The sequence below is a fragment of the Sander vitreus genome, chromosome 11, assembly GCF_031162955.1.
Source record: "Sander vitreus isolate 19-12246 chromosome 11, sanVit1, whole genome shotgun sequence".
NCBI lineage: Eukaryota > Metazoa > Chordata > Actinopteri > Perciformes > Percidae > Sander > Sander vitreus.
The window spans coordinates 28,477,527-28,499,906 of NC_135865.1; the positions used below are offsets into that span (position 1 = coordinate 28,477,527).

The 22,380-nt window shown below is 43.4% G+C and overlaps 1 protein-coding gene across 1 annotated transcript in view; it reads left to right on the forward strand.

The window, feature by feature from the left end:
* The window catches only part of vwa8 (von Willebrand factor A domain containing 8), a 103,699-nt gene that overhangs the window by 32,013 nt on the left and 49,306 nt on the right, over window positions 1–22,380 (forward strand). The window contains exons 16-27 of the mRNA XM_078262652.1: window positions 946–1,023; window positions 1,127–1,242; window positions 1,423–1,523; window positions 3,708–3,814; window positions 7,202–7,273; window positions 9,192–9,268; window positions 11,207–11,282; window positions 11,492–11,627; window positions 12,165–12,284; window positions 13,611–13,816; window positions 19,124–19,275; window positions 21,593–21,701. Coding sequence (XP_078118778.1) covers window positions 946–1,023; window positions 1,127–1,242; window positions 1,423–1,523; window positions 3,708–3,814; window positions 7,202–7,273; window positions 9,192–9,268; window positions 11,207–11,282; window positions 11,492–11,627; window positions 12,165–12,284; window positions 13,611–13,816; window positions 19,124–19,275; window positions 21,593–21,701 — 1,350 coding nt within the window. The remainder of the gene's footprint in view (window positions 1–945; window positions 1,024–1,126; window positions 1,243–1,422; window positions 1,524–3,707; window positions 3,815–7,201; window positions 7,274–9,191; window positions 9,269–11,206; window positions 11,283–11,491; window positions 11,628–12,164; window positions 12,285–13,610; window positions 13,817–19,123; window positions 19,276–21,592; window positions 21,702–22,380) is intronic.

A 22,380-nucleotide genomic window follows, 5' to 3' on the forward strand; every position in this document is an offset into this window, starting at 1 on the left:
CTGTAAGGTGTAACGTTAAACAACTTGTTGGCCACACACACACACACACACACACACACACACACACACACACACACACACGTGAATTACAGACCTTGTTTGGCCATTCACTGGGACGTTGTGTTGCATGGTTAGGTTCAGCTGAGGTCTATCGATTCCATTCAGTTCGTTGTTGGGTTAAACGGGCTGAAGCAGCTCAGTAGCATTTTGGGTTTTGACCGTTGAAAGGGAATCTGGCTCAAACGTAAAAGTGAATTTCTCTGCGGTTCCTCGGTCATCTTCAGGCTGTGGTGTTGGCCTGTTGTGGCCTCTGGAGACAGAGTAAACAGGGAGATAGAAGGGGTGAACGTTATGGGAAACTTTGCCATTACATGATTAGCATCTTAACCACTCAACCACCAAGACGCCTGGTGGCTTGTTGTTTGGGGCCTTAAGGTGGTCCCGTGGTCTTCTTGATTTCATTTGTATCTAATAGAAAATCCCAGCTAACTACCTGGAATCTGGATCTTGATGAGAAATGGCAATAAACTGTGTTGATTTTTAACTGTTATTCAATGTTTAAGTGTTGTGCTTTGCAGAGCACATCACACGTCTTTCTATTTATTTTGTCCGCCCCATTTATATCAGTGACGGGAAGGCTAAATAACCTCGTATAATGAAATACAGTCCAACAGCAACACAAAGTACATCCTCCAAAATGAGCATACAGTTGAATCAACACCTCTACAACTGAACATTATAACCATCATGAAGGAGGATTTATAAATAGCAGGACTGTTGTGTTACACTGCATTCATTTTTAGCTAGGTGTACCTCATAAACTGGCAGCTGGGGGGAAAAAAAATCATTCTGGATCAGGATTTCTGTATCTCAGATCCACTTCTCTCCTTATCTAAATACCATCCTCTTCATCAGCCTCCTCTTTCTTTTTCTCTCACTTTGTAGACTCCTAATGTTCCAAAGGAAGCAGCCGAGCAGCTACTGCACCTCACACACAGTCTCCGCAAGACAAATGATGCCACAGTAAGTGTGTGTGCACGTGCGTGTGCTTGTGTGCTCTCACCAGTGTGCTTTACGTGTGTGGTGTATGTGAAGTAATTTATTTGTGTATGGTGTGTGTCTCCAGGCCCAGTCTCTGGCCTCTTCTCTCTCCACCAGACAGCTGTTGAGGATCTGTCGCCGTCTCTCTCAGTACCCCGAGGAGAGCATCGCTCACGCTGTCAATAAGGCTTGTCTTTCTAGGTACACACACACACACACACACACACACACACACACACACACACACACACTCACACACACTCAAATCCCTACTGTGTATCTTGATTGTAATGCACTGTGTTCATGTTTGATACAAAGTGATTTTTGAATGTAATAGGATTTTGTGCCCCGGTGATTTAATTGTGAGCTTGTGTGTTTTAGGTTCCTGCCCAGCCTAGCCCGGGCCTCTCTTGATAAAAGCCTCGCCAACTGCTCCATACCGGACACCCCCGATCCTGCTGAACACGCTCGTGACTTCAGCTGTAAGTCCCAGTCCGCTATCTAGACGAGATTAATTCAACTACTCAGTGTTTCCAAATACATTTCATAGCGTAAATAGCGTTTTGCAGTTTAATTAGCAGGTGGTTGACAGTGTCAGCTGTTGCTTCCTGTGCTAAAGAAAATGTAAGTGGCAGTAATATTAATGTGCTGCAAGTAACGATCAATTTCACTGTCGGTTAATCCGTCGATTAATATCTCCATTGATCGATTAGATGGTTGGTCGATAAAATGTCAGAAAATGGTGAAAAACGGCGATCAGTGTTATATTAACTCTTAAATATATTAACTCTTAAATGTTTACATTTAAGAAGCTGGAATCTGAGAATCTTGACTCAAAAATGACTCAAACCTGTTAATGGATTATCAAAATAGTTGGGAACTAATCGATTCATCTTTGCAGCTCTAATGCATATGCATGTGTACACGTATACACCTTTTTATATACAAACTTGTATCCGTACATAGTGGTCAAATGTTTATGTTTACCTTGTTCAGCTCTGTCGTATGTCTATTTCTGTGTGTGTACTTTGTAGGGCTGGGTACCGTCTGTCGATCCGGTGCCAATTTCGATACCTCAGTTTCGATGGCGGTTCCTTAACGCAAAATAAACAAATGACATCGTGTACTAATATTGAACTAACTAAAATGCAAAGGAATGTAAACAACAAAGACTTTTTAGTGCAAACTGCATAATGACACAAACCTTTAACAATAAACTTGGTGACTGCCCTGATGTCACCATTGAACTAATGGAGAACTAACATAAGTGCAAAGGAATGGAACTGAATGGCCTTGTTGCTGAAAGGTGCTGTAGAAATAAAGTTGCCTTGCCTTACAACCTCAGCCTGTCAGTCAGTCACCAGGGCGCAGAAACCACTGTTGTGCCCTGCTTGTCTCAGAGGAAGTGTAACGTCAACAGCACCGTGACTGCTTTCGCCTCTCCATTAACATATCGCAGCAAACGCTGTCTGCGTGAAGTTTAGAAAAACTGTAACCACACCTAACCACTTTATCGGCATCGCCGTGACTCACCCCTTATCTCCACCAACTGCGGAACGGCTGCGGATCCGCTCCGGAACGGCGGCGGAATCATTAGGTTTCCATTAAAGTCAATGTGTGTATTTCCACTGACTGCGGAACGTCTGCGTCCCGACTCCGTCCCAGCTCCGGCGGTCCGCAGCCCTCCGGAGCAGATGCGCAGAGCTTCTATTTTGGCCGGACGCCGGAGAGCTCCGCAGCAATTCAGCACAGGGCAGATAGTGCGGGACAGGAAGTCGAGCACAGAAACAAAATAAAACATACGGTTAATTTTCAAAATAAAATACACCGTGCTCACGGCGGATCATATTTCCCTGCACTACACCTTGAAAACGTCATGATGGGCGGAAACAGGCCTGAAGTCAACTGTTATTGGTTTTGTGGTTCTGTTTATAGAAACTACATCCTGTTATATCGCACAATCATACGTGAAATTGCGAGATCTCCTGGGTCCTCGTGACTTCAGCTGTCAGTCATGGCCGCAGCCATTCCACAACAAATCCGGACCTGGTGGGTACTGACGGACGGCGGAGCACGGAGCCGACACGCAGCGGAGCCGATCCGCCGACGTTCCGCAGTTGGAAATAAGGGGTAACTGTGACTTCAACAAAACTGCAGTTTGCTCGAGTTTACTCCGTCCGCACCTCTGGGCGCGCGCGTGTGTGTGTGTGTGTGTGTGTGTGTGTGTCGGAGCTCCGCTCTCTGTCAATATGCAGAGAGGACAGATAAGCTTGCGCTTACGCGCTCAGACGCTTTTGGAACCGAAATGTGGCAACGAAAGATAAATACTTTTTCAATACTCATAGGATCGGAGTATTTCTTTCGGTGCCATAAAAGTATCGACGTTCGGTGCCCAGCCCTAGTACTTTGAAAGCGACAATAAGCCAGACACAACTTCCCTTTACGCGTACGTACGGGGGGGGGGGGTTGGGGGATGTATAAGGAGCGAGTTCCCTGCGTCAGTAAATTTGATTGAAGAAGCTACTTAGCACTAGTGGAGTTGCTTAGTAACACAGAGCAGAAGACTATATTGAAGCCCACCTAGTGACACACACACACACACACACACACACACACACACACACACACACACACACACAGTGACTGCATCTCCTGTGTTTGTCCAGGTTTGGTGAAGGATGGCGTGTTGACTATTGGCAGCGTGTCTGCTCCAGTGTATGACGCCAATGAGAAAATGAAGGTTCCAGACGTGCTCTTCTATGATAATCTCCAGGTAATTACACACTTACCTCACAACCAAATTAAACACATATCAGTCTGAACCAAATTAGGGCTGCACGATATTAGGAAAATATGTAATTGCGATTATTTTGACTGATATTGCCATTGCGATATGATTGACGATATTGGAGGGAATGATCATTTTTGTATCATTATTCTCATTTTCAATGAAAAATATATAATAAAAAAAACGTGTGAATTTTTTGCGAGGATCTGTACCAAACAAAGATTTTTCTCTTTAGTCTGTAGGATAGGATTTGTAGGCCGGGACGTCTCTGCAGCACCACAACACTCCATTCAGAATGGTTTGACACATATTTTACCCCCCTGCGATTAGGATATTGCACTAGTCCATATTGCGATTTCGATAAAAATTGTGATTAATTGTGCAGCCCTAAACCAAATCTGTAACTGCAAGACAACATTGCCCCAAACCTTGTGTGATTTATTTCCAGGACATGACCCAGATTTGACCACAAAGATTAATTAGAAACAATGAAGAATAATCCCTTTTTTGTTTATTTTCTCTCAAACTGAGAAAAATCACTCCGTGTATTCTTCACAACACAAAATTCATTGCATGGGTCATTCAAGTGAGGTCAGTCTCATTCCTCTTTCTTCCTTGTTCCTTGTGTGACATTATTTCATTATGAAGGATTTTACTTTTAGTTCTGGTATTAGCTGATATTTCCCAGGGCCAGACTCTTTCTGTTCATTCTTGGTCCTTTTCAGATACACTCAAGTCTCAGAGATGCTTATCTCTATCTTGGCAGTAAAATCTGCCCCGGCCAGTACACTGGAACTGACCTCTGATTGCTGTTATTGGTGGATTTTATTGGATAAGAAATCAATCTGACTTTAATTCTGCTCTGTATTTCTCTGTGTGTAAAGCAGGAAACCAAAGTGCCAAAGTCATGCAAAATCAGTATACTACATACCTTAAAACTATAAACCATCGTTCTTTAGAGAGTCAGGCTGTTTCAGACAGGATGGAAGCAGTGAAAAGTCGGGTATGTTGGGGTTTGCCAGTTCTTTTGTAACTTTCAAGCACCAAAATACGACAGTCACCCCCGCTTGATGCGGTGATTGTCCAAGTGTGCATACCGTAGGTGTGAAAACGGGCAGAACTACACATTCCTCCCAGTCCTACTTTTGCATGCTGAATGCTCGCCTCTGTGCTGGCAGCGATCAGAGGCAGCAGGCTTCCAGAAAAACACACACAGGACGAAAACAGCCGAAATTGGAATCAAGTTCTTCAGTACGACCAGTAGAAATAGACAGACTCTCTCCTACATCGTCACGTTTTCAAATGTAACTTTAACATCTATTATTAAACCCACATTACGCTACTGTGCCTGTAAATGTTTATTGATCTCTTGTAAAAACTATAATGACTAGTGTAGAAATATTTCATTCACAAAATGTGTGTATGTGCTCGTTGCAAAAGAGCTGTGTTAGTCATTGAGGAAGTGGTTAAAAGTGACCTCCGATGCACAGAAAGTCAAAGCTTAAGTCAGAAAATAGTTTAGGCTTTTATGGCATAGAGGTGCATTGTTTGAAGGTTGCGAGAACAGACGAGGAAGTTGCACCACGAAGTCCTGACCTTGTGTGCGCGTGTGTCTGTGAAGATACCAGTTTCTGTCTAGAAATTAGAGGACACCCCCTTGTGAGGATAGGATAAAAGCTGGAGGGAGAGAATACAGGAGCGTTCATTTTCAGACGAGAACTTGGTGGACCAGCTCTGACTTGATGTCTGATTGCTGATTGTTTGTGAACCCACATTTGTGTGTAACTCTTATGCTGGACTCAGTAACGTAAACTCTTCGTCTCAGATTGATCATTGTGTTCTGGTAAACTTAGCGTGTGCCCATATTATGAAAAAATCCCTTTTTCTGGGATTTGGGGTGTTATTTTGTGTCTCTGGTGCTTCCACACACATACACACTTTGAAAAAAAAACGTCCATGCTGTTCTGAGTGGGATACGGTTTCTGAATGTGTCCTGCCTTCAGTCTCCGGGTGAGCTGGTCAAAAGTTTTCTAAGTCAGTAGCCGAAATGAGGTGGCTAACCGTAGCGTGCTAGCTCGTTCTCAATGGCAAAACACTGCTACAACACACACTAGTTCACCATTATCTACAAAAGAACTACTGACATGTCCCTGTTCTGCAGGTATTCCACACAAAGTTGGAAGTGCGCCCTCGTTTAGAAGAAGTCTCCCGGCTAATCCTGCCTTGTACAGGCTGAAGTTGCAGAAACAGCTAGCTAGCTGATGTGATCCTTACCTAGCTACTGAGCATGTGCGACTCCCAACAAAGATGGGATAGAAGCGCAATGCCTCACTCTGTAGCTAAAACAGAGACCTGAACACAGGGTGAAAAGAGGAGCTGCCGCAATGTGCAGTACAACACAAATATGGTGTTTTCTGAAAATTAAACCATGTAAACCTATTCTGATACAATCTCAAATTACAATTATGAACCTGAAAATTAGCATAATATGGCCACTTTGAAAAAAATACATCTATTTTACTATGTTTTAACAGCCGTATACTACTAACCCCGTATGAATGGGATATTATTTCTATCACATTTGTGAAACATGAACACCGGAGAACTTTCTATAATTATCCAGTTTGACAGTCAGTCATAACGGTTTTCCGTTATGACTGACTGTCAAACTAAACTACAGAACACACATAAACTTCTTTGAAGTAGTTTTAAAGTTTTCTTTTCAGGGCTAAACTACGTGGTATCAGATCGGTGCATAAACTCCAGTACTGACCAATACCAGCATTTTAGGCGGTATCAGAGGCTTTTTCTGATACTGGTATCTGTATCGGAACATCTCTGTATTTCACCAAGTGAAACATTGATATACCAGTTTTGGTTTACGTTGACGTTGATGTCTCATGTCTTATTGGCCAATTTCCAGGGAGGAACCAATTATGGACATGACACTCTGACATCCTCTGGCGACACTGATGGCGCTATGTGACCCAGATGTATCTCTTTCCCGTCTCGCTCTCTCTCCGTCCTCATTCTGCCCTCTCTCCTCCGCCTGCTTCCATTGGAGACTAAAAAAAGAGTGGAAAGAGGGTGAGATAGGATGAGAGCAACGAGGATGCCCTACTTTTTGAATGGCCTGTTTTCTGTCTTCAGAGTAGAAGCACAGTTGTAAAGCAGAGGGGAAGGAGAAAGCACAAACCCATATGGTTTTAAGATTAATTTTAATATTCATAGAGGAACATCAGTACTTTTTTTTCATAATATGTGAAATGCAATTCACCACAATGGCCATCTGGGTTCAATTGACGTGTGTGTGTGTATGAGTCCATAAAACTAAGTTTTGAGCCGTCTGTGTCTGTTTAAATGTCTCTGCAGCACATGATGGTGATGGAGGACATGTTGAAGGACTTTCTATTAGGAGAGCACCTCCTGTTGGTGGGCAACCAGGTGAGTGACAAATACGCTAACGTCCTGCTGTACTTAAAAATCCCCTGCACCCAGAAAAGAGCCCCGTTGAGTTAGGGTTAGAAAAAAAACCAAATCCAGCAATCAATCATACTTCATTTATATAGCACTTTTCATACATGTAAATGTAGCACACACACACACACACACACACACACACACACACACACACACACACACACACACACACACACACACACACACACACAAGGCAAGGCAGCTTGGCAAGGCCTCCCGGCAATGTCTCCCAGAGGACACACACACAGATACACACACACACACACACACACACACACACACACACACACACACACACACACATAACACAATATCACTCCCATTCACCCAACCCTAAATCGACAAAAATGAATTAATTGAAAACTGGAACCGAGCTGAACCTAACTGAGGAAGCGCCATCATAAGTGAGGAAATATATAACTAAATAAAATAAATAATAGCTCTAAACAGTGGCTAATAAGTACATAAACTGTAGATTGTTAAAAACAATCCATAAAATACAGATGCATTAATACGTAGAATAAAAACAACTAATACAATACATTATAAAACTAACTAAAACAAACTACATATAAATAAATAAATAAATGACCATAAGTAGACAGATAAACAAAATGGATACATTTTAATTTTGACTTCACTACTCAGTGAAGTAGGCCCTGTTTGAGTGTGGACACACCCACCCGCTCACTGGGGGCATGAGGAAGCATATAGCACCTCCTTGGGGACACTGCAGACGGCGATATTCCCACTGCTGATGCTAGGACTGTTTGAAATGATCCTGATGCCAGTATTTGTAATGAAGCGAGGAGTTTAACAACTGCTGGAATGGAATGTGAACGCTGAGTCGCAGATTCCATTATCATTCTTTGATTTCTTCCAGTAACTGTAATATTGCGTGGCTGCTTAATCTGTAACGCTTAATGATTTTGTGTTCACTCAACTGAAAAAGTGTGATCCTTGTGGCAAAAATCCTTTCAGCTCGTCTCCTTGGCCGATGTCTTCGTCTTGCTCGGATTACTGCTGCCATTTCACCAGGAGGTATATGAGAGGAAACCCTCATCCTGGTTTACGGTTTTTCTACATACCGCGGAGTACATAATTAGGCGCACGTTACGCTTCCCCTCCCATCTCCTTATGGGAAACTCCCACTGTCCCCTTCACCCTCCCATGAATGTATATGCATGACACGGAAAAGCGCAAATTGCCATTTTCAGTTCCCGCGACAGGCAGTCTGCGCTTTTACCTCAGTGCGGCCTGTTTGTACGTACCTCGCCATGCTTTTACGCGCACGTTGCGAAACAAATACGCCTGAAGTGGGCGCAAAAGCGTTAGTACATCTGGCCCTTTGTGCCCACAGTCAGTGTCCTAACGGGCAGGGTTACAGGGAGAAGAGAGGAGGACGAGGGAGTGAAAGTGGACATGGTTGCTCTGGCAGTTCAGTGGAGGTTGTCCCCGTGTGTTCCTGCACTAATGTTTATGTGTGCGTGCGCTTGTGAGAGCGACTGTGTGGGAGAAGCTATTTGCAAATCTGAGTGCTTGACCATGCATGGGCCAAGCTGAGACATTAGGAGCTGTCAGAGCAGCTTACTGAACGTCTGACAGACTGGCCGAGGGAGTCAGCAGCCATCCGGGGGGAGGCAGGCTCTGTGGGAAGCCAGTGGGAGTCCCAGAGAACAGCCCCTGTCAGAACGAAGCAGCATCAAAACGTACGGGACACACTCGGCTCTCCCTCTCAGCACTGCCTCTCTGCTGATGGAATGGACACCTCTTCATCTCTCTTTACAGCCTACATGTATGTTACTGAAACACAGTTGGTGCATTAAGATTTCATTCAACTCTGCTGGTTGCCGTTTGTCCCCCCCCCCATATCTTTCCATAGGGCGTGGGTAAGAATAAAATAGTGGATCGATTTCTGCACCTTCTGAACAGGCCCAGAGAATACCTACAGCTCCACAGGTGAGGAGAAGCCATGTATCATTTTCAAAGTGTACACAAGTGTATAGCCACACACTTTTCCACTCAAAAAGTTGAGGAACTAGATGATCTGAACTGTCACAAATTAGTTTGGAAATAAAAGTTTTTTCTTCATATCAGAAACTTGTGACCTATCCATTTGAACCTAGATCTTTAAAGAGAACCGGGAAGGAATGTCAGTCACTGTGGTCTTTATTCTCTTTTATAACCCTGCCTCAATGTTTTCAGCTTCTCTTTTGTCTGACTTTTTTCCATTCTGAGTCACTGTCTCAACATTTCGTTGAACGTCTTCTAGAAAAAAACACAATAGGTTCTTTTCAAGTGTGTTTTTTTTTCTTCAATTTCATTCTGACAGCTCATGTGAATCCAAGTTATGTATTTATGTCTTGGTCAACAACTGCGGAATAGTTCACTATCAATTAGTAGTTGAGGGATGTCTTATTATTTTTGTGCATTAAAAGTTGGCATACTTGAGGGGCTCTCTAACAGGATATCCCCTTCTAAAACAGTCTAAATGTATCCACTGTGGTTAGCAAGTTAGGATGTTTTTCAAGAGAAATAATCACATTGGTTTATTTTAAGTACTTGTAGTTTTCCAGTAGAAGGGACAAAGAAACTCTATTTAAGGGAGATGTAAGCAGCCAGCATTTCTCTCACTACCTTGCCAGCGTTGGCCTTCCCATCAAAGTGTGTCAAAAACTATTTTGGTCCTCAGTAAATCAGGCCGTCATTCACCAGAACAAGGGCTTCACATGCCCATATTAATGAAGTACGGTCTGAAGAAGTCCTTATTAGCTCTGGTTCACTGCTTGTATAAATACTCCCACGATCACACCTAAATAGAGTGAAAATGAGGTCCAAGGTGCTCCTTCGTACATCAATGTGTTGTGTGCCGTGAAATCAGCCCTGCTGTTAAATGTAGCCTTGTTCAGTCGGAGGCAGAGATGGGGCCTGGTATTGATCTTGGCACTACGAAGACGGCGGTGTTTTGCGCGTCACTGAATCTGTGATGGGAGAGAGGCACCGAAAAGAACGCCAATAAATATCATCACTTGTACAAACCTGAAGAACTGAAGTTGTCAATCTCATTGTGGGTTGGCAATCAGGTTGGATCTGCTGTCAAGCATCAACAGCACATTCACATCTAGAAACAGGCAGCTTCTCCTCTTAGTCTGCGTGTGTGTGTGTGTGTGTGTGTGTGTGTGTGTGTGTGTGTGTGTGTGTGTGTGTGTGTGTTTGTGTTTGTCAAAGTCTTATGAAAGTCAAAGTGGAGCTGAGCCTGGATGTGGCCTGGTTAGCTACTGTAGCAGCAGCTAATATTAGACCAGGGCAGAGGCAGGAGGATCGCTGCATGTGGCTTTTGGGAGCCTGTGAGTGAAAGTCTACAGAGATGTGGTTTAGAAAAAGCAAGCGAGATGCAGCCGGCCAGGAAGGAAACTAGGACAGCTCCTGGTTCACACTGTGAGGTATCGGAGAGAGAGAGGGTTGTTGGAGGGGAGGGCTAAAGAGAAGGATGTTCAGAGAAAAGAGGCAGGGATTAATGTTGGATGCCACAAGAGAGTCAAAGTTTTTGGGGATATGCTTCAACGTTATGTTTGTGTTGCTGGCCTGTTGAACCCAAGCACAGTATCACTGCCACCATTTTTTAACTGGCCTGCATCTTTGGCAATCAAATAGTACTTAGTTAAAGAAACACTGCACAGATACCAGACGTGCAAATGTCCCTGGCCTGTGCACGTGTTTGATCTGGAGGTCAATGAAGACCCGTATGGCCACGGTAGCAGCAGAAGTAAAATGTTAAATTTGACCTAATCGTTTCACGGATTTTGATTAGCATTCAACATGAAAGCAGAAGGGCAATTTGATTTCATAAATGGATATATCTACAGTGTCAACCCTGTTTACTGCTGTTTCCTTCAGAGATACGACCGTCCAAACTCTGACCCTTCAGCCGTCAGTCCGAGATGGCATCATCATGTACGAGGACTCACCTCTGGTCAGTCACACACACACACACACACACTCACACACACGCACGCACACAGTTTTGTCCATCCTTTCTATTGGTTATTATAACATAGTACTCAAAAAAAGAAGAAGAAGTGTGGTCAAGTCTGTCACCAGAGCTGTGGCTTTTTTTGGAATGTGCATGTTGTTTCCTTGCCACAAAAGTAGATCAGCAATACGTTTTGTGTGCGCGTGCAGGTGAAGGCAGTGAAACTGGGTCACATATTAGTGATTGACGAGGCCGACAAAGCTCCCACTAACGTCACCTGCATCCTCAAAACCCTGGTGGAGAGCGGAGAGATGATCCTGGCCGACGGACGCAGAATCATCTCAGGTACTCATTTAACAGTACGCACAAACACACACATGCAGGTGTTTTTTGACAGTAGACAGGTCCCAGATACAGCGTGCAGGCAGAAGCGGGACCGTTAAATGGATGAGTTGAGGATTGGATGTCCCGGAAGACAAATGCGAGTAAAACACCGGATTGCAGGCCACTAAAGCAGGCTTAGGGTAAAAGCCTTTATGGACAGGTACCAGTAGATTTTGGATCATGCTGTACTATAAACGTGCATGTTTTCCAAGTAGTCCCACGTAATCACAGTAGTCGCTGACAGCTTCTCCATTCCTGAGAGCCTCTTCCTCCCAGAGGAATGCAAACACAACCTTGAGACTTCGTAAACACAAACTTGAGAGAGATGCTGTTAGGACTGTAGATGTGCAGATGTGTGAGACTCAAAAGTCACACAAATGAAAACATTACGAAGAGTGTAGAGGCAGAAACAGATGCAGAAACAAGAAGTATGAGTACTTGTTTTGGTGTTTGCTTGCTTTTTATGCCGTTCTAACTAAGACTGTGTCCCCTCCAAAGATCCCCGTGAAGCTGAGGGGAGGCCCAACACCATAGTCATGCACCCAGACTTCAGGATGCTCGTCCTGGCTAACCGACCTGGTTTTCCTTTCTTGGGCAATGACTTTTTTGGAGCTCTAGGTACACACACACACACACACACACACACACACACACACACACACACACACACACACACACACACACACACACACACACACACACACACACATACACATACATATACAACACTCACAGCCTGGAGCAGAGGACTAGAAATCTTCTCTTTTATTTACATACCAAACTCATATATTTCAGAACTAAGAAGCTCAGATACATTAGGAAAGGGAATTGGGACTGATTGAATGGCTCCTTTTAAATGAGCTGGCTCTTTTATTTGGACCAAGGCCAAGGGCCTGTCTCAGGAAGCAGTACAGAGCAGGAGACATTAGAGATGTCAGAAAACGAGGGAGAGATGGGAAATGACATCCAGCAAAGACTCAAACCCTGGTTCGGTTGAAACGTTAACAATTATTTCTATTGTCGATTTAATCTGTCGATCGTTTTCTCGATGAATCGATTAGTTTGGTCTATAAAATGTCAATTAATCAAAGGGTGTCCCAAAAGCCCGAGTTGACGTCCTCAAATGTCTTGTTTTGTCCACAACTCAAAAGATATTCAGTTTACTGTCACAGAGGAGAGAAGAAACTAGAACACGTTCACATTTAACAAGCTGGAATCAGAGAAGTTTTACTCTTTAATCGATTCATCGATTATCAAAATAGTTGCAGATTACTTTAATAGTTGACAACTAATCAATTCATCTTTGCAGCTGAAGACTTGAACCCCTCTACTACCAAGGTGCCCTAAGCTGGATTTAGACCGATAAGTGCCTTGCCCTCACTGAATCCTGGAGTTTGAGGGTCTTTTAAGTTTTACTCTCCAAACCTGTCAAAGTTACAGCAGCTGTTACATTCCTTGCCTGTAGATGATACACATCAGCACCTCTGCATCTGCATGTTTAAAGTTCCACTGTTACCTTGTTGACTGTAGGTGGCGCAGCTTAGACTTCAAGTCTGGCTCTGCTGCGACTGGATTATATTGTCAGGGTCTGCTTTCATGTGTTTTGCATCAATAATACAGTTTTTCCTCGTTGCAGTGAGCAGCGATATGCTAGGCTTTAGGTTTAGGTAGAACATTCCTATACCAAGACCATAGTTTAGTTTATTTGTTTCACGGAACATAAAAAACAAATTACATTGAAGAAATACAAAATGACATGTGAGGGTGTGGTAGAAACATGTGACGGCTTATAAAAAAAAACACAACCGAAGGACATGCACAAATGTAGACGTACAAAATCAAAAATACATTGCCATACAAAGAGCTAAGCCGCTATTTCTTTAGAAAAGAGATGGAAAAATTGTCACTACAGCACAGAATGACTTGGTGTTGTCCTCTGAACAGGGGATATTTTTAGCTGCCATGCTGTGGACAATCCAAAGCCCCAGGCGGAGCTGGCGATGCTGAAACAGTACGGCCCCAACGTTCCCGATGCTACTCTGCAGAAGCTGGTGGCCGCATTCGGAGAGCTGAGGTCCATGGCCGACCAGGGCACCATCACCTACCCCTATTCCACCCGAGAGGTGGTCAACATAGTCAAACACCTCCAGGTAAGAAGACAGACTAACAGCGGGAAAATTAGTTGTTTTTTTGTGAAAGTATCCGGCTGCGGAGTCAGCCCTATGTTCCCACAGCCCTATGTTCCCACAGCCCTATGATCCCACAGCCCTATGTTCCCACAGCCCAATGTTCCCACAGCCCAATGGTCCCACAGCCCTATGTTCTCACAGACCTATGTTCCCACAGCCCTATGTTCCCACAGCCCTATGTTCCCACAGCCTAATGGTCCCACAGCCCTATGTTCCCACAGCCCTATGTTCTCACAGCCCTATGTTCCCACAGCCCTATGTTCTCACAGACCTATGTTCCCACAGCCCTATGTTCCCACAGCCCAATGGTCCCACAGTCCTATGTTCCCACAGCCCTATGTTCCCACAACCCAATGGTCCCACAGTCCTATGTTCCCACAGCCCTATGTTCTCACAGCCCTATGGTCCCACATGTCTAAGAATTATTTTTTCACTGAAAATTAGGCCCTATGTTCCCACATTTCTAGGACATTTCAAAATTAGGTCTTGTGTTCCTACATTTCCCTTCAATTTAAGCCCTATCCTCCCACAATTCTGTTTAGGATGAGGGTTAAGGGGATACAATCTGATACAAATTTATGAAAAAGGAAATGTGGGAACATAGGGCCTAATTTTGAAAAATGTTTTAGAAATGTGGGAACATAGGGCTGTGGGAACATAGGCACACTCCCCCGGCTGCACTGTGACCTTCTTGTATGTGAGAACCTGCCTGGCCTGACACATTTGCACGTGGCTCGCGGAAGAAATAGAAGAGATGCCGAAACGATTGCTGCATCGAGCGGGCCGGAGCAGCCGCTCCACGCCTAATTGCAGTCGGTGTGGCCGGACAGAATGGATAACATGTGCGCCGAAATTGAAATATCTCAGCTTCGCAGCTATTTGCGGGCACTTCAGCCTGCGGTGTGTTTCCGGCGTTAAGCATACACATACAATGCATATCCTTTAACAGTACAACACTGCTTTTGCTTTTTCATTTTCTCAATTTTTTTTTTTTTATTATCAATAATGCATAAAGATAATGTCACCTCAATCCTGCACTGCTAGATGCTTTAAAAATGCAAGAGAGTGTCCTCATCACACAGGTGTGACAGAGAGGGGAGACCCTGTTCCCGCCTCGACCAGACTGACAAGAACACCCACACATGGACACACACACCGCTACACCAGAACGGCCGTATAATCGGCAGTTATCGGAGGGAGTTTTGGCACTGGCCCTGGTTATCCTAGGAAAGAACTATGAAGGAAGGCAAAAGTGTGCAGCTGCAACACAGTTGCAACTCAGTTGAAACACAGTTGTTCTGAACGGCCCCACTGAAGGCTGGGAGAAAAGCCAGCCGTCGTAGAGAAGGACGAGGCACGACAGCCATTTATTTTCAGATTTTCTGTCCTGCAAGGCATTCATAGTGTTGCACTCGTTTGTACACAAGTGACAGAAACATTTGTGTAACGAATGATAGACGAGAGAGAGATTGAGGGTCCTATCCTGCACCCGGCGCAGCGCTGCGCAAAGCCCGACCCAAGTGTCTTTGCTAGTTTAAGACCGACCCAGTTGTCAGTTTCCCGTCCAGCGCCCACGTCGTTTAAATAGCAAATGCACCTGCACCCATCTGTGCGCCCATGGGCGTGCTGGTTTTACAGGACAGTGTGTTCAGGTGCATTCTGGGCGTGCTGGTTTTACAGGACAGTGTGTTCAGGTGCATTCTGGGCGTATTGCTATCTTGAGGCAGCGGGAAATGATCGCGCCATTGACCAACAAGAACCTGGTCTAAAGTCAATAACGCAGCATTTCATTGTTATTTTAACAGCAAATTAGTAAAATGCTCCTAGGGTTATGCACAGCACGCACACTATGCTTGTTACACACACACAGGGACGCACAGCAGCACACACACATGCAGAAGATTACAAAGTGGTGGCGGTGCAAATGGTATAATAGCAATGGGCCAAGGTCCAAACGCGCCTGGCTTTTAAAGGGAATGGGAGATGATCTCTGATTGGTTTATTGCATGTTACGCCCAAAACACACCCATGATTAATGAAGACACTAAATAAAACCCTTTTTTCCGCCGTCAAACTAGCGAAAGTGGATTTGGACACGCCTGAAACACACCTCCGCCAGGTGCTTCACGCCGTGCGCTTTGATCGTTAAAATAGTGCCCAACAAGTGACAGAAACAGTTGTGTAACGAATGAAACAAAGAGAGATTGACAGTTGTTTTTTTTCTCGCAGTTTAAATGAAGCGGCATGATGGTAAAACAGAGACGCTGGGAGATGCCGGCACAGAGAGAGACATTGAGCAGGGGGGAAATGAATAAACCTGGGGTGGGGTAGGCGTAAAATAACAACATATTATCCGTCATGGATCACATTAACTGTGCTCTCAAAGAATTTATCACTGTGTGCCATTTGAGTTTCAAAATAGCGCCGCACAGCTCCCGTTTTCTCCCCCCCCTTCCCCCACCCATTTCACCATCTGTCCTTATACTTCCTCATTATAAAAAGCCCACAAATCTGCATCGCAAACATCTAACTTAGCAGCTAGCTGTGAGTAATTAGAAGTCTGACATCATCCACACAACATATTTCATGCTGAATGGGACTCGCTTACTTTGGATTAAACCTGTAATCATTTACCAAACAGACTTCAATGGAAAGGTTATTTAGTTTAGTAGCAAAGTGATGCTTTGATTCCCTCAAGACACTGTTGAACACACAGCAGAGAGCATTGTATCCATGGTATTGTTGTTTGAATAGTAAGCAGCTTCTTTACTCATTTATCCATCTCCAGACAAACCGTGTGGAGCCATGGTTAGGGCTGCAACTAACGATTATTGTCATTGTCCATTAGCCTGTCGAATTTGTTCTAGTTTTTTTTATTTATTTGGTCTATAAAATATGCGAAAAATGTTCGATCAGTGTTTCCCAAAGCCCGAGATGACGTCTTCAAATGTCTTGTTTTGTCCACAGCTCAAAGATATTCAGTTTACTGTCACAGAGGAGAGAAGAAACTAGAACATATTCACATTTAACAAGCCTTTAAAAGTTGACAACTTATGGATTCATCATTGCAGCTCTAGCCATGCTGTAGAGAACATGCTTACATACAGTCATGTGAAAAAATTAGGACACCCATGCTAAAGTTGACTAAAAAGAGGAATACAAAAATCATCTTTAGGAAATTGATCTTAATGCCTTAATTACAAAAATGAGGGAAAATCCAGTCTTTAAGGACACCAATTTTCTTTGTGAATGAATAATGTATCGTAAATAAATAAATGTTCTTCCTTAAAATACAGGGGGCATAAGTCAGTACACCCCTATGTTAAATTCCCATAGAGGCAGGCAGGTTTTTATTTTGAAAGGCCAGTTATTTCATGGATCCAGGATACTATGATCCTGATAAAGTTCCCTTGGCCCCCCCCCCCATCATCACATCCCCTTCACCATACCTAGAGATTGGCATGGGGTACTTTCCATAAAATCATCTCTCAATGCAAATCAAACCAGCTATTAGGCTAACTGAAATACAACCATGGCAATCTCTAGGTATGGTGAAGGGGATGTGATGATGTGGGGGGGTATGGTGAAGGGGATGTGATGATGTGGGGGGGTATGGTGAAGGGGATGTGATGATGTGGGGGGGTATGGTGAAGGGGATGTGATGATGTGGGGGGGTATGGTGAAGGGGATGTGATGATGTGGGGCTATTTTAATTCCAAGCCAGTGTGTTATTTATCAGTGGAGACCGTTTTCAACACTTTTCATCCAGTCCTTCCAGCTGCAGAGTTTGCTGGTGCTAGGCTAGCGCAAGTCAAGTGTCTGCTAGCCTGCTACTAAAAACAGTCTTACCCACTCCACAGTAGACCTGGGGCAAATAAATTATAACGCCAGACTATCGATGTAAATGTCTGTTGATAAAATAATGTTAGAAATAAAACTACCCTGCAGCCGCAACACGTATGTATGTATCTATGTATATATGTCAAACATTAAACAAAACTACAGCCACAGAAAAATAAAAAAGTAAATAAATAAATAAACAAGGAATGTCACTTCCAGACAAAACATCTTTGATACAAAGCTGTCTTTCTGTAACTATTGTGTTCATTTCATATATCGGTTACTTTTTTTTTGCAATTGATCGGCACCAGGACGGGGTTTTGAACCAAAGTTCATCGATATATCTTCATCGACTAACCCTACTCTCAACTACTGAGAGCCTGTATCAAATCAGATTCATATTCCCGTTGGCTTCTTCCTTCATCAGAGAGTTGTTTAGACAAACAGTTTCTGAACATTTCACCCAACGTTCTTATACAACTCCTTGTACTTAAACATGTTAACCTTGCATATATAACTATGGCGTAGTTTTGTAGAAAAACATAAATATTTCAGGGTAGCAAAAATCATTGTTTTGCATCAGCACTGAAAGTGGGGTATCTGGTACAAATAAAAAAGTCCCTGCCTTTATTGGGACAACTGCTTAGTCTACAAAATTGTCAAAAATGATTACAAATGCCTGTTTAAAAGTTCCCAGTACCCAGAGGTGTACCTGGGTTACGTCTCCCAACATTGTATTAACTTAGTCAAGTTTTCCTGACTGTAAAGTGGAGCCTCCGTCTCTGCTTTTGTTTCCAGCATCTCCGTCTCTCTCCGTTTCGCTGCCTTTATTGCCTATTAACCAAACATATCACCATAGTTACTGTACAATACAGAAGATGTATTGAGGCAATATAACTTGTATCGCTCTAATTATATCACAAACACAAAGTTGCCTCAGCAAGAGAAGAAAGACTTTTCTTTGCACTCATCTGTCGGTGTTGGGGTCAGAGTCTTGAGATGAGTTACCTTCCAGAAAGCACGTTTAAATCCAGACTGTGTCCCTGCATCGACCCCTGGTAAAGACTTGTAAATCATATTAACTTTCTTTCCTTTTTTGACCCTCTCCACTCCATCTTCTCTGCTTTTTTCCCAAATTCTTCATCCTACTTGCCACCCTCCCTGCTCTTTTATCCTTCTTTCTTATCTCCCTGTCATTCCTCTCACTATCTGCCCTGTCTCTCTTTTCCAAACTCCCTCCTCCCGCCATCCTTTTCACCCTCATTTCTCCCCCCCGCCCCCTCACTGTCTCTCTCTCTCCCCGTGTCCCAACTCTCTTTCTTGTCCCCTTTTTTCCCCCAATTAACCTTTCCGACTTCCGCCCTTCACTACCCTCTTGCTTCCCCTTCTCTACCCTTTCCCTCCCTTCCTCGCTCTTCTACTTCACAGAAATTCCCGGACGAGGGTCTGGCCAACGTGGTGCGAAACGTCTTCGACTTTGACTCGTACAACAAAGACATGCGAGAGGTTCTGATCGAAGCGCTGCACAAGCACGGGATTCCCATCGGAGCCAAGCCCAGCTCTGTCAAACTGGCTAAGGAGTAAGGGCATCAGGAGCACAAAGACGCTAGGATGACACACACAAAACACACACATCCATGCACATCCGGTACCTGACTACGGGGCATTCACACCAAAAAAAAACAACAACTGCCGCACTTGAAGGCAGCTTCGTTTCACAGGAGAGAGAGAAAGCAAAGAGATGAGCGAGACATGGCGAGTGCTTGTTGTTGCAGGAACCATTCAGCTGTTACACAAACCCTCATTGTGTTTTAAAACTTTCTTGTGGCAGAGATAGAGGCAGTGCTGTTTCCTGTTTACTGTACGGGACTCTCACACCGCCTCAAATCATACCTCAAAACACACCGACAAGTCTGATCTCCGGTTACATGATTGGCCACCGCAGCGTGACGTGACGGTTGCGTTTCTCCATAAGTTGAGTCGGTCTCAACTTTTCGCCGCAGGCCCTCTGCGTCTTTTTGAGTTAGGGTTAGGGTTAACAGGGAGCTAAACAGAAGTTCACCCATTCAGTCTATTTTCACTTTTGTTAATACAGTACCTGGAAGGACCAAAATACAGCTTATAGTCAGTGATGGAGCCGGGCCGAGATCTTCTTCTTAATACTTCAGAGTTGACAGCTCCCACTGACACTGACTGATAATGTCATATGCTGTCAGAAAAAGAAGTCCCTCAGCAGTCCCCTTTCCAGGAACATGTATCTTTGTTGGGTGGAACCTACTACTGGAAATCTATCGGAGGGTTCTAGTGTTAAAATATTAACCCATACGTCACCATTTTAAATGTAACAGAAGCGGTAGAAGCTTGTGATTCTCAGCATTATCTTAACAGACATTTTTTTTTGCTAAATTACAGTTTTATTTAGGGTTGATTTTTTTTCCCCCATGTGACTTTTTTCTGGTACAATATTGACGATCAAATTAACTAAATGTACAGTCTGCTGTATATTGTAGAAATGAAAGCTAACACATTATTTATATCACTTAATCGCCCTCCAAAGGTTCCAACATGTGTTTCCTCAGAGGCCAGAGGTTCTAGGTAGAACTCTTTTCTTTCTGAGGAGAGCCCTTTGGCAACCCCCTCGTGCTGACAGTGTACCCGTTAAACATAATTTGCTGATTTTAAGAGTGGTTGTAACTTTTAGAAATGGAATCCTGAAATGCTTGAAATCGGCTGATGTTGTCGTCTTTGGCCCTCTGACTGGTTTCACACTGAATGAAACGTTAAGGCTTCCATGAAGTCTCCTCACCACCTCCTGAAGTGTTACATTAATGGCTGACTAGATCATTCACATTACCTCACCTTTCCTATAAGGGAAAGATACGATTCTAACATCCACTACAGTACATTGTCTCGTTATGCACAGCTCTGTCTTTAAAATAAAGGAAAATATTTGTTTCTTCTGTCTCCTGTGGTTTTATTTGACGTATCACATTCATAAAATAGCTTTCATAAATCTCTCAAAGTAACATCTTGAGAAGAGAGCAGAGCAGAAACAAGTATTTTCCTTGAGCAATGACAAAGCTGATTGTATAGATGATCTATTCCAGTAGCCTATGTCTGTACTGGCATCATTCAAGCTCAGTGAGTCTTTTTGTTTTTAAAAGCCCATCTTGAACAGTTTATATCCCACAGCATCTCGTGTACATTAAAGCAACAAAAAAAAAAAGAAGTCTCTCTTGATTTCCAATTTTGGAAATGGAAAACAAGTAACAAGTTTCTTTAATGTATCTCATTGCTTTTCCATTAATAGAAATATTTATGGTTAGAGGCCTGAGTGTCTATCCTCCAACCCCGTTTATCCACTTGGAATTTCTGTTTTTTGCGGTCGTGTTGCATCTTTCACCCCACCTGCAGCCAATAAGACTGTGGCCACAATCCAGCTATGATTCATGGGAAGACCAGTAAACATCTGGACAGACACAACAAGCCGAGCAGGGACACACACACACACACACACACACACACACACACACTTTTTATTGGCTTCTCTCTAGAGGCACGGGGGATCAAATTAAAGCCTTTGTTTTCATGAAATCCCATCTAGAATAGAATAGTGCTTCCATCTGAAATCATTTTGTGGTGGCCATGTTGATGACCTCATAAGATGAGTTGATTTTATTTGAAGTGGGGATGCAAAATGGTGACAGTAAGACCTATTATTTTACTAAATGGAATTTTGTTTTTTAAACCCTGTGATATGTGTGCCAAGTTGCACTGTCAAAAACATATGCCATTAATTTGCATCGTTACTCACAACTTGCTATATTTATATCTCAGGAATTCACATTTTTCCAGTTCTTACCAGGCAGTTGTCAAAATGTGAACTTCGATCTGTAGGTTGCCCCTGCCAGAGGTCAAAATGACGGGGTACTGGACAGTAAACCAAGGTGGCAACGCTCGGCGCAAACTGCTGTGTCCCTCTGAGACTCGCCCCATAGACATCAAGGTAAACACTTGTGAAAGTTCACTAGCAGCAGATACACTAGTGTGCTCCTCCACATCTTCCATATGTGGTGAAATAGGAAAATTACACATTGTAGAACTGTATGTGAAGTATAATTTCAACAAAAGATAAAGAGCCCTATATGAACACAATACCATTAGCCCCAGAGACCGGTGTTTCTAGTTGTTTTGTCCTCCCTACTTATATACATGCAATAAGCATATAATTGAATTAACACCTGTATGGCAGTGTACAAAAACATAATTATTATTATTATAGGCATCATAAAGTCAATTTATGGCAGAACAGTTGTATTGTACTGTACCTAATAAAGTGGACACTAAGTGTAGATGCACCACTGAGAAGTGGATTATGCTGCACGAGGGCTTTAAGCAATCTCTGAACTCGACACCTTTGAGATCCACAGTAATCCATGAGTTTAAACTGACCAAAGCAATCTCTCAAGCTCTTTTTTTTTGAGTATCATCTTAAAGCCTTTTTAGGAGTTTTTTGTGTTGTGTCAGCTTGGCATGACGGCCCTCAGTATTTGGAGAAAAATAAACAAGCAGCCTTGTGATCCGAATCCAGCCACTGTAACACAGTCACTCTGAATTTTGACCAGTGTTGTTTTAATACTCAGTGAGTCAGTATGTGTGTGTGTGTGTGTGTGTGTGTGTGTGTG